Source organism: Hydra vulgaris, chromosome 06 (genome assembly GCF_038396675.1).
Source record: "Hydra vulgaris chromosome 06, alternate assembly HydraT2T_AEP".
Taxonomy (NCBI): Eukaryota; Metazoa; Cnidaria; class Hydrozoa; order Anthoathecata; family Hydridae; genus Hydra; species Hydra vulgaris.
The window spans coordinates 8,530,335-8,543,669 of NC_088925.1; the positions used below are offsets into that span (position 1 = coordinate 8,530,335).

Below are 13,335 nucleotides of genomic sequence, written 5' to 3' on the forward strand. Positions count from 1 at the left end.
CTTAGCAGGAATGGCGAGCTATGGGTCTTGCTTGCACCAATTCTCTAAAAAAACTAAAAAGATTTCAGACAAATTCTAGTTATTGAACAAGAAAACTGTTGCATTAAAACTGTTGCATTAAAACTGTTGCATTAAAACTATTGCATTAAAACTGTTGCACTAAAAGCATATTATTTTAGAGATAAATAGATATACCATTTTTATTTCCATACAAAAGTAAAAAAAAAAATTTTGATTTTTTGATTTTATTTATTTTTACTTAAACTTTAATTTGTTTAATAGTGCAGTTGCATAAATTAGGAATGTCATGGATAGTATTTTTGAAATATCTGGATATTTTTTCAGAGTCTTTTATCTACAGACATGTTTTACATTCTAATACTTTTATACAATTTTTTTTTTATAAATGAATTTGCCTCCTGAGGAGGCCACTTCAGTCAATGAGACTACTTTTCTTTTTTTAACTGTATTATAATCCTCTCTCAACTCTTTAACTTCGAAACACAAACCTTGACAAACAAAATCGTTTCCAGGAGAAAGTTAAGCATGGTACAACCAGGGACTTGATGGGTTGGAACTCGGAACTTCTTGCTTACAAGGCAAACCCTCTATCACTATATACTACCTCACTGGTAGTGGTTTCAAACTTTATTTTAAAAACAGACACCAACCAATGTTATTATATATTTTACAATTATTAAAATCAAATTGCTTCACTAGGGAAACATTCCTTATGCAATTTTCTTAAAAAATGCAAATGAAAATTGCATTTAGCTTAAAAAAGAACAATTTAAGGTAGCACGCATAGTATATTTATAAGATGCTGCAGAGCTATCAATTTTCCAACTAGTGATGTGTTTTTATAGTTTAGAAGACAATCGAAAATGTTTTAAAATTCATTTGTAGGAATGGGACACAAATGTAATTTATTTAAAATGAAGCTGTTTTCAAACCTTCAAGGTAAACATCCATACATAAAAATTTGATAAGAAGAAAGTTTGAAATATATACATAAAAATAACTTATACAAATAATTTATAACCTTCTTTTATGAGTAACAAGAAATTATTATTAACTTAAAAGTTATTTTACTGAAAAAAAACATTCATAACAAATATTTACAATTGATATAAAAATCCCAATCATTTTTGACTTTCTGACGAAATCTTAATTTTGACATATTTTAGGTTAAAAACAAAAAATAATCGAATCAAATTTGGCAGCATTTAATAGGGTTTTTTCAATCTTTTTTAAAAATAGTTTGAATGCTCATGTGATCCAGTAGCATAGCAAAACAAAATTTTTATCCCCCCTCCTCCCTGACAAAAAATTTAATCCAAGCACCTAAATTACTTAACTGACATTCCCTCTCCTACCCCACTCCCATCCATCAATCCTGCTTTTACCTTCCTTCTTAACAAAAAAGCTATACATAGAAACAAAAAACCATATTCTAGAACACAAACAAATGATATATAAATGACAGAAAACAGTATGTTATGGTATATTAGTATAGGATGCAGAAGTTCTAACATTTTTTTTGTGCCATAGCTGCAAATAAGTCTAATACATCATTTAAATCTTATTGAACTGCTTCTTCTGCTTCATTAGCTAATAGATTCAATGCAGACAAATGGTCTTGTATCATTGTTGTCCTTAATTGCACTTTTATTCTTTTTAAATATGCTAAATTTTATTCTTTTTAAATATGCTAAATTTTATTCTTTTTATATATGCTAAATTTCATTCTTTTTAAATGTGTTTTTTTAAATGTGATCTTTCTGCAGTTGCCACGCTAACAGGTAATGACAAATATATATATATATATATATATATATATATATATATATATATATATATATATATATATATATGTATACATATATATATATATATATTTATATATTATTACAATATTATTTTTAGTTAAATATTATTTAGTAAAATATAGATAGATATATTTTTCATTATTTTTGAAATTAGTAATTGTGTTATTGATTAAAAAAATAATGATTTTTTATTTTTAAAAATTTCGGGAGTAAACAAAGAATATTAACATATTGATAAACAAAAACCCTTGTTAATTACTTGAACAGCGATTTTGTTTTGACTGGTAAAGAATAATTTAGGTTTTTAAATATATTTTTTAAACTTATGTTGCTTAGCATTTTCACTTGCGTTATATAAAAATATAAAAAAGTTTAATGTCTGTTTTGAGCATATTTTTGATACCTAGTTAGAACGCAATCGCCAGGAATTTAATGAATAAATGTTTTATGTTATCATATAAATGTTTTACATTTAAACAAATCAAAAAGAAACACAGAGCTATAGAGAAGAATTGTTTTTAACAATTAAATTCTTAATTTTTTTTTTTTTTTTTGAATTTTATTAAACAAAATAAAAAGTTTTTATTTAATAAATTGAATCACATCTGTTTAAAATAAACTTTTTTCTTAAAAATAAAATTGTTCATTAAAAATTAAGTTCCTTAACTTATATACAAACTCAAAAATATTTTCATTCTACGTACAATTACAAAACTCTTTCTTTTTTTGTTTTTTGTTTGCAAACAATTTAATTTAGAGTAATAAAACAAAAAGAAAGAGAATAAATATGAGGTAATCTTTGTTAAGAAAAAATTTATTTATTTATTGAACGATATTTAATTTTATCTATATACCAACTTAAATATAATATACTAACATGTTAAAACATTTTAACATGACTTGTGTCATTTATAAACCGTAAGGCAGCTGCCCTTACGGCACCATTGGTTTTAGATAAAATTTTATTTTGATGAAGATCACACAAATTACATATGATTTTAATAACATAATTTTTTCCTTTTTCTGTGATAGTTTCAATTCGAAAAGCATCGGCAAAGCCCCAGGATTTAAAAGTTTTCAAAGTAACTCTTTTGTCCTTCAAAATACAATCAATATTCAAACTTTAAACAATTTGAAGAGAATAGAAATATACTAGATTTTTATATACTAGTTTGTCTTGTTTTATATAGAAAAATACATGGTCATTAGTAAAGAATAAAGACTGCCATTAAGCTAAAACATGCCTTTGTATTAGAGTCTGTAACGTGCGCGTGCATAATGAAACCTGCGTTATATAAATATATTTAACATAATATTAGTGTCATCAGCGGATGTTATAGTCTACTCATGATTTCTTTAACTTTTTAATATAACTTGATTTATGTAAAGAAAAATTTATTGAATCACATGCATAAGAAATTTAGCAATTTGTCTTTATTCAAAAATTGCGAGTAACAGGTAATTTTTTTTTCTTCTGTGCTGGCCCCCCTCCCTCCATGTACCTTAAAGTTAAAGGTATCTATATACCTTTAACTAATAAGAAAAGCAAAGAGTAATAATTAATGAAGAAGTAATTTTTAATACAATAAAAATAAACTGTTCCTATATTGGCACATTTTTTTTAATATCTTGAAAAAATGTTTTAATATTTTTGTTGGCAGAGATTACAGAATATAAAAGTTTTTTGTAATGTTTTTATAGAGTTTTTACTGAACTTTTATTAAAAACATCTGCAAACAATTTTAAGGATTAAAGAACTTTTTTCATGTTGCAAAATATTTAGAAAAAACGATTAGCGTAAAGTTACATTAAATATAATCATTATAAAAAGATAAGAAATATCATCATGATAAAAAGTTACAACAATTATTTTTAACGTAACTTCTTTAAAACTTTTATAACAAATATTTTTACATATCGTCATTCAAAAGTTAATGTGGTTTTTTTTAAAATTAATTACTTCATTTATCTTACCGCTAATTTAAAAGTTAAAAAATGATAAAAAGTAGGATAAGCAAAATTGCTGAAGGCATATGTAAATCACTCTACGCTTTAAAACAAGGCCTGAAATAAGGACAAATCCGACAGAATCTTGCATTTTTTACATTTAAGAGGTTCTAACGAAAGAGATTTTAAGAGATGTATGTTTTCTTATCTAAATTATTGAACACTACATACAGAGTCAACACATATGTAAAATAAACATTGTTTTATTAATGTTTGGTATGGTATCCACGAGCTTTAATCACACACCTCATACGGCTAGGCATTGAGGCAAAAAGACCATCGATTGTTGTCTGTGGAATATTGTTCCACGCGCCTTGTAACAATACCCACAGGTCATCCATATTGGATGGTTTCTTTACCTCAATGCTCTTAGACATGACACTCCATAAATTCTCGATGGGGTTCATGTCTGGACTCTGAGCAGGCCAGTCGAGCACATCCACTCCGTTTTGACAAAGGAAATTGGTTACCTTCTTTGCTTTATGACATGGTGCATTGTCATGCTGGAAGATAAACCGATTTCCTTGTCCAAACAGAGTATCAGCAGATGGTAGCATTGAGTCCTGAAGCACCCCAATGTATTGGCCTTGGTTCATGGACCTAATGCACCGATACAACTGCCCTACCCTGTGTCCAGACATGCACCCCTAAATCATAACACTACCACCGCCATGCTTTACAGTTGTTGCAATACAGTCTTTTTTAAACTTTTCACCAACTCTTCTTCTAACAATCAGTCTCTTTGCCCCACAGAATAGTTGAAACAAACTTTCATCGGAAAAAATAACGTTTTTCCAGTCCTCGACAGCCCAGTCTTTGTGCTCCCTGGCAAAGACCAACCGTCGCCAGACATTGGTGGCAGAGAGCAAAGGTTTCTTTGCTGCCACACACCCTCTTAATCCAGCTTTTTGTAGTCTCTTCCGCACAGTTCTGGAGGCCAAATTAACTCCATGTTCCTCGGACAGTCTCCGGCTTAGTTGTGGTGCAGTCAGGCGACGTTCCTGAAGTGACATGCGGAACAGCACCTGATTGGTATGAGCCCTCGTCTTCTTTGGCCTTCCGGAACGTGCCTTGTCTGCTGTAGAACCTGAATTCTGATATTTCTTAACAATTTTTCTGATGCCGCTTGCAGTAGAACCAAGAATTGTTACAATTTTACTATAATTTTCATCATTTTCTGCCATGAAAACAGCACGGAGGCGCTCTTCCTGGGACAAGAGACGATATTTTATTATTTTTTCTACAAAAAAAAATACTGATATTAGATCATTAAATTAAACTAAAACAGACAAAATAATATTAATACTGATAGTGAAGCTGTCAAAATGGAAGCAGATGCTAATAAAACACAAAAAAATTGGCTAAAGTAAAAAAACTTGGTGGAGAATACCTTAAAACTCAATAGTTACCCTTGACTGCTGGTTCTCAGTAACCATATCGGGCTTTAGATGACCTTAAATGGTATATACTGACTCAATATGTGATTGGTAATACAATGAACACATATTTTCTACCAATTAATAACACAGGTCAACAAAAAAAAAATTTTTTTCTGGTGCCGAGCAAACAATTTGTTTTTTGTGTAGCATTTCTCATTTTGATTTCAAATATGCAACTCTTTTTTTACCATCAGGTCAAGTTGTAAAGATATTTAGGTTCAAATCTTAAGTATTTAGGGTAAAGTCCCTAATATTGTCGAAAAAAAAGTTATTCAAAAGTATGTCAACCTGGGTCTCAAAAGAAGCGTATTTTCATAGAGATTTTTAAAATGTTATTCATTTGTAATAAAAATAAGTATTTTGTGTATTTTTGGTTAATAACATTCTGTTGACTTTTTTTTAAGAGTCTTTAGCATTTTTTCACATAATTTTTTTGTTAATAAATTTGAAGGAAAAACATTTATGTTTTCTAAAATCTCTATGAAAATACGCTTCTTTTGAGACCCAGGTTGACATTCTTTTGAATAACTTTTTTTTCGTCAATATTAGGGACTTTACCTAAATACTTAAGATTTGAACCTAAATATCTTTACAACTTGACCTGATGGTAAAAAAAGAGTTGCATATTTGAAATCAAAATGAGAAATGCTATACAAAAAACAAATTGTTTGCTCGGCACCAGAAAATTTTTTTTTTGTTGTTGACCTGTGTAATGATGACATTAATATCACAATGAAGGCACATCACTTACCTCTACTGTTTTGTTTCCTATGCTTAAAATATGATAAACAACTTTCCAATGTGTTATATTAATTTATCTAAAAAAACATGTGCTTGTTGCTAAGGTAAACAGGAAGTGCAAAGATATTGACGTGTCAACACAACAGAGATCAATAAATGTAGCTATGACGCTTACATCTGGTAATTATTTGGACAAAAGTTGCAGTGATTTAATTTCTGCTGTATTTGTCCTTACTTTTGTTTGTGCCGCCACTGTATATATATATATATATATATATATATACTTTATGTAATTAAATGAATAGAAACAACTAAATAGCGGGACTTTAAGTTTCATGCCTGAAGGCAATCATCAGCCGTGAATACTTAAAATTAAATACCGTAGAACAGATTCAGACGTGATAAACAAATCTGAGTAAAAACAAAACAAGAAGCCGTTATAGTTTACTAGTCTCCTGTGTCAAATAAAGAGAGCAAGAGTTTCTTTGAATGTCGACACTGGGATACAATTTCTTTCTTTTTGTTTAGTAAATTTGTAAACAGGAAGTGCAAAAATATTGACATGTCAACACAACAGAGATCAATAAATGTAGCTATGACGCTTACATCTGGTAATTATTTGGACAAAAATTGCCATAAAAAGGTACCATAAAAAGAAAGTCAAGTAAAGCCTGCCAACACCTAAAAAAAGAAATAAAAAATAATTACAATTTTTAATTACAAAAGTATCATTTGCATTTTATTGTTAGTAGAATATAACAGAAAATATTTGTCCTTACTTTGAAAAAAAGTAAAAAAGGTTATGAGCCAGGCATTCAACGTTCCTATTTGCTATCATTAAGTCATTTCGTAAATTTTCTTCTACACTCTAAATTAACTCCCTGTATTCCCAATATTGTTTCTTGCATCCTGTGTTGAGAAATGAAAATTCAACTCACACAATCATAAAATATTGCACAACAACAAGCAAATAGAAACTAAGCAATGCAACTGTGTAAATAAATCAATTTGTCCATTAAACGAACAGTGTTTGTTCAACAATATTTTTTACAAAGCTACAATTAATAATGAAGGTAACAAAAAAGTATATTTTGGTATTAGTCACACATCATTTAAATTAAGATACGCTAATCATCTAAAATCCTTTGCTTCAGTTAAATACAGAAACGACACTGAGCTTTCAATGGAAGTATGGAGCTTAAAAGATCAAAACATAAAGCCTATCTTAATGTGGAGAATAATTAAACGTTGCAGACCCTATAATCTTACAACAATAAAATGCCACCGCTGTCTCTAGGAAAAATATGTAATTTTATCACATGGTGGAACAAATTTACTAAACAAAAAGAATGAAATTGTATCCCAGTGTCGACATTCAAAGAAATTCTTGCTCTCTTTATTTGACACAGGAGACTAGTAAACTATAACGGCTTCTTGTTTTGTTTTTACTCAGATTTGATCAGTTTAATTTCATCTTCAGTTATTTCTATATTTGAAAAGTTTATATATATATATATATATATATATATATATATATATTATATATATATATATATATATATATATATACATATATATATATATATATACATATATATATATACATATATATATACATATATATATACATATATATATATATACATATATATACATATACATATATATATATATATATATATATATATATATATATATATATATATATATATATAAATATATATATACATATATATATATATATATATATATACATATATATATATATATATATATACATATACATATATATATATATGCAGATATATATATATATATACATTTTTTTTTTGACAAACCAGAATTGAACTGTCTTTGCTAATGGCACGACGCGCCATCTTGTAGGAATGTGGTACATCAATGTATTTGCATTGTATTGCAAATCTTGCTTTCCATTATTTCCAGATATTCGGCTACATTCACAGTTGTGCCTTAAGGTACAAAATAGAGCGCACTACTTCTAAAAGCAGAAAAACACCGCCAAACCATCAACTTTTGGCAGTGGTTCACAAAAGAAAATGTGTAACGAGGATTCTATAATTTTATGACAAGATGATGAACATAATGATGTCAGGTACCAAATGACGTAATCATAGTTTCATCTCTGAATAGCACTCTACTCCATTGTCTAGTAGTCGAGTTTTTTTGCACACTGCTTGTTATTAATAATGGTTTCTTGGCTACAATGCGGCAAGGCAATTGAAACTCAGAAAAAAGTCTATATCTTATTGTTCTTTCACTTACATAAGATGGTAATTGTTTCTTAATTTCTGCTGATAACATTGAAGGATTTTTCATTATAATCCTTCTCATACTCAAATCATCACACTTTGTAGTAATTCTTAGCCTTCGAGATGATTATTTAGGAATAACCTGACCAGTTACTTTGGATAATACTGTTAACAGTTGACTTCGAAATTTTAATTTTTTTTTTAATTTTTCTGCTAGAAAAACCATCCTTGTGACTTTATTATTAATGCATGTTGATTAATTGAAACAAGTTTTGCCCATATTACATTATAATAAAGTAATAAATATCAAAAAACTCAACAAATAATTTAAAAAACTACAAGTTATTGCACCTAAAAAATATCAGTAACTAGTAAAATAGCAAAAGTTTTTATTATCACTCAAATCGACTCATAGCAACAGCTATCCAATACCTGCTTAAAATTGTTTTCATATAATTAATAATCTAGATCAATATAAACAGTTAAAAAATTGCGAAAATAACATTTGATTTCAAAAAATCTGGACAAATTAAATTCTAAAATGTTTTTAGAAAGATGACTTATTTTTTAAGTTTTGAACGATCTTTCAAAAAAAGCAATGTTCATAGAGTAATATTACAAAAAATTACAAATTTTCCATTCCTTGTCTGCGAACTGTAACAACTCTTGTAAAACTCTCCAAGTCGATGTACGCGCTCAATGCCGACATGTTTGAAGCAGTAGTTGTTACGATTCCTCAGTTGAATCAAATTTTTAGCTTCCCAACAATTAGCATATACTGCTCTCTTGATTTCATTCCTAAAATCTTCAATAGGTCGCAATTCTGGTATGTTTGCAATATTTTGACTTCTGGGCACATATTCGACATTTTTGGACCTCAAAAATTCTTGAACTTTTTTTGAGTAGTGAGATGATGCAACGTCAGGCTAAAAAACTATTTCATCATCTTTATGAACAGTCTCTATAAATGGGAGCAAACATGATCTCAAACACTTGTCTATGTACATATTTTCATTGACAGCTTGGCCGGAAGGTGCAATATAATGCTTTGACAATCCCTTTGGAGAAATTGCAACCCAAACAAATAATTTTTGTTCAAATTTTAATTTTCTTTTTAATTAAACATAATTTGGTGTCGTAGTATTATCTGATGAATAAAATCCACTGTTTCCTGAAATATTACAATTACTTAATCCAAAATATGGTTCATCAAATTTCAACCAATTTAGAGCACTTTTGACGAACAAAAGAATGTTGTTCAGGAGTTCTTTTTGGAGCCTTAATTTTTTTATGATAATGAATGATTGTCTTCTGCTTTATCGTTTTGCATATGTATGATTGATTGACATTGAATTTTTTAGCAAGAGAACGTTGACTGATTCTATGTTGATGGTCGATTTTTTTTCCAATTGTTTGATCTTCTTTTTTGTCATCTTAACTGCTTTCCTACCGCTTCCAACTTGTCGTTCGGGTAATATGTTGTTGTCTTTTCATTTTAAAATATTGTAGAGCGTAGATCTTGGAATACTTTCCATCATAATCACTTTCCATCAATTTTTTACAATTGCGTTTTTGGAAAGTTCTGGGTTAATTTCAATAAATTCGTACACTCGCTTTCTTACGTCATCTTGTTTCGAAGTAACTTTTTTCATCATTTCAAATTTGTTGCTCAGTATAACATTAATGAGTTTTGTAGAGAATTTAATTCTCTACAAAATGGCGTGCGAGCCATCAAAATTGATAAATTTATGCGGAGAAAAAATGGTGGGAAGTTTGTCCAGATTTTTTGGAGTCACATGTTAGCTGAAAACCAAAGTATTTTAGCCAAGACTGTATATTTATATATATATATATATATGTATATATATATATAGTAATATAAATTATACCTTATCTTTGCCCCAATATAAGGTAGCTCTCAGAAAGGCAAGTTTTTACAAATGCCATATTTCCTGTAGTAGGTGCTTCTTGTATGTGAAAAAATATGGGAAGACAGTGTTTGTAAACAGTTTTAAAGCAATTGCATATTTTTCTTTATGGGGGCTAATTACGAGATTTATTTATAAATCTTTAGGATCAAAAATTCTAAATCTAAATATTATTGGTAATTACTAATACTATTAATAATACATACAAATATTTACGAAATAAATATTCACAAACTTCTAACAAATTTAAAATTAAGTTGTAAAGAACACATTTTCCTTTTAAAATTACAGTGTAATTTTAAAAGGAAATTATAGTGTATTAGTAATTACAGTGTAAAAGGTAATTACAGTGTAAAAGTACAGTGTAAAATTAGGAATTACAGTTCAAAACGAATAGAATACAGTGTAAAAAACACTTTTTCTATTTTATTTTATAACTTTAGTAGAAAATTTTTTTTACTTTTGATTTATTATTAACTCCAAATTACAGATATTTTTTAAATATTGATATAAAAAAATAAAATTTTAATATCAACTTTATGGATATTAGGAAGTTATAAATATTTAACAAAGAAAAGAATAAAATACCATGAGTGGGTACTTAAAGCTTTCATTTGAGAGACTGCAACTTGAAATTTTTTCCAACATTGACTTTAAAACAGGTTCAAAAATCTAAAAGGTGCGCAATAAACCTACACAAACATGAAAATACTTCAGTAAAAACTGCATAAAAAAGGGAGTACAAATAACGGAGAATGGAAAAACATTTGAAGATATCAAATCTTTTTTTGTTTACTTTTGAATATAAATTATAATAGGTATGGCACTAAGTAATGGAAAAAAAAAGAAGGTAAAAAATAGGTAAAACAAGTGTGAGAAAAATGAGAATACATTTTACTTATTTAATTTAAAAGTATCACTTCACTCAATTAGTTTAAAAGTTTTCACCTGCTGAAAATTGCCTGAGAGCCATAAAGTAGAAACAAAACTGGAAAGAAATTCTGCAGGAAAATAATACTTTTCATCAAGTAAAAAATGAGTAACAACGCAGCTAGCATTATTCACTCTAAAGAAAACATAAAGTTTGTTCATCTAAAGTATAACTTATACAAAATTATGCATATACTATGTATAATTTTATTTAGTATATGCATATATTATGCATGCATTAAATAATATGTGCATAAGCAACTTGGAATTTTACTTATCATGACATTAAACTAATACTATAATGAGGCAAATGCAACTTACTTAGGAGAAGAAAAAGTCTAAAATAAAAACATAAAATTAGTTTTGGATCAGGGTTGAGCAAATTAGTTTTGGATAGGAAAGTAGCACATAAGCCTTACTTAATAATACTCAGTCTTGATATGCAAAACAGGTCAAAGCCAGGAACAGTATCTAGTTGTAAAAAATTGCCTTAACTCTTTTGTAATGTCATGTTGAAATAAAAAAATGGCATTATAGAACACAGCTCAAACCAATAAGGTGTGGAACCATGAAAGAAAAATTAATAAATAAATAAATTTAAAAGTAAAGAATAAACAAAGTTTTACCAGTCTAAAATTATCCTAATTCTAAAGAATTCTTTTCATGATTTTTTAATTATCTAATATAGCTGATACAAATTCCTGGTTGCAAAACACTACAGTTATTACATAATTAACTATAACAATTCCCAACTTCCTGTGAAATAATTTTTCTATAATTTGAACTTTTTGATGTTTAGACATTGTTCCTGATGAACCATCTGATGGAGAAACATGATGTTGAAGAAAAAAATTAGATAAGTGTTTTTACTAGTATATATATATATATATATATATATATATATATATATATATATATATATATATATATATATATATACATATATACATATATATATATATATATATATATATATATATATATATATATATATATATATATATATATATATATATATATATATATATATATATATATATATATATATATATATATATATACCAGTGTTGATGGTTATCTTCCTTTAATTCGTAAAGACTACGATAGTCACATGCTTAGCCTGGACATTTACATTCTTAAGAATTCACCCATTTGTCGGGAAACTAGATTTGAATCCACAGACTATTCTTTTATGTGCATTTGTTTAGCACCACTTCACATTATCATCTTTCTTTTTGCTCTATGTTGTTCTCCTTCATCTCAAGACTGCACTTTTTTCAATGTTATTTTTTATTAAAGTTACAAAGAACACTTTTTTTATCCTTTACCCAATATCGTTGTGACTTTAATGCTTATCACACTGAACAGCTTGGCTGTTGTCAGTGATTCTGCAGGTGTTACGACCCACAACATTTGCCTTTCATTATCTCTGATAGAAAAAGTCAACTATCCAACTTGCTTTCCAGATAATCCAAATTACTTACCTTCTTTACTTGACTTAGGTCTTGTTTCTGATCCTAGTCAGAGCTCAGTTTCTCCACATTTACCCTTAGGTGCTTCTGATCACAATTTGATGTTTCTAAAACTATTATCTAATTTTTTTTCATCATCAGAATTCCTCCATCATTATACCTCTTACACTTTAAAGCTGACAAGGATTTTTTCCATAATTTTTTTCATAATGGACCTAGGGTAGAAATCTTTTATCTTCCTGCAGATAAATGCGCTTCTTATGTAACTGCTTGGATTTAGACTGACATGGAATCTCTCAATAATTCTCAATGGCTTTTCAATCATTGAGCTGCTGCAATTTTCAATCATAACCATTACTTCTATATCTATCACCAAAAGAATTCAATAGAAAACAGACGTCTGTTTACTTATACCATTGTAAAAAGGTTTTTTTTAACACTCAAGCCTGCTATTCTTAAGTGACAAAGTCTTGTATTTCATTTTAACTGTTTATAATAAAAAAGCAAACCTGTCATTACACCTTACATGGTTCAGACTTTGTTACCTCACCTGAAGACAAAGCTGAATTGTTTGCTAAGAACTTTTCATCAATCTCATCTCTGATTCCACTAATTACATCCTACCTGATATAGCCATTGGTTGACATTCATATCACTATCTACTATTCCAGCCTAATAAAAAGGAGTATCTGTTATCCTTACTTTCAAAAATTCTGGTA

General features: G+C 28.1%; 1 protein-coding gene across 3 annotated transcripts in view; it reads right to left on the reverse strand.

The window, feature by feature from the left end:
- LOC100206462 (ubiquitin conjugation factor E4 B) overlaps nucleotides 1-13,335 on the reverse strand; it is a 95,074-nt gene that overhangs the window by 32,352 nt on the left and 49,387 nt on the right. For all 3 annotated transcript variants that reach the window (XM_065799143.1, XM_065799144.1, XM_065799145.1), the window contains 2 exons: nucleotides 11,163-11,280; nucleotides 10,803-10,886 (listed from right to left, as the gene is read on the reverse strand). In XM_065799143.1, the coding sequence (XP_065655215.1) occupies nucleotides 10,803-10,886; nucleotides 11,163-11,280 (202 nt within the window). The remainder of the gene's footprint in view (nucleotides 1-10,802; nucleotides 10,887-11,162; nucleotides 11,281-13,335) is intronic.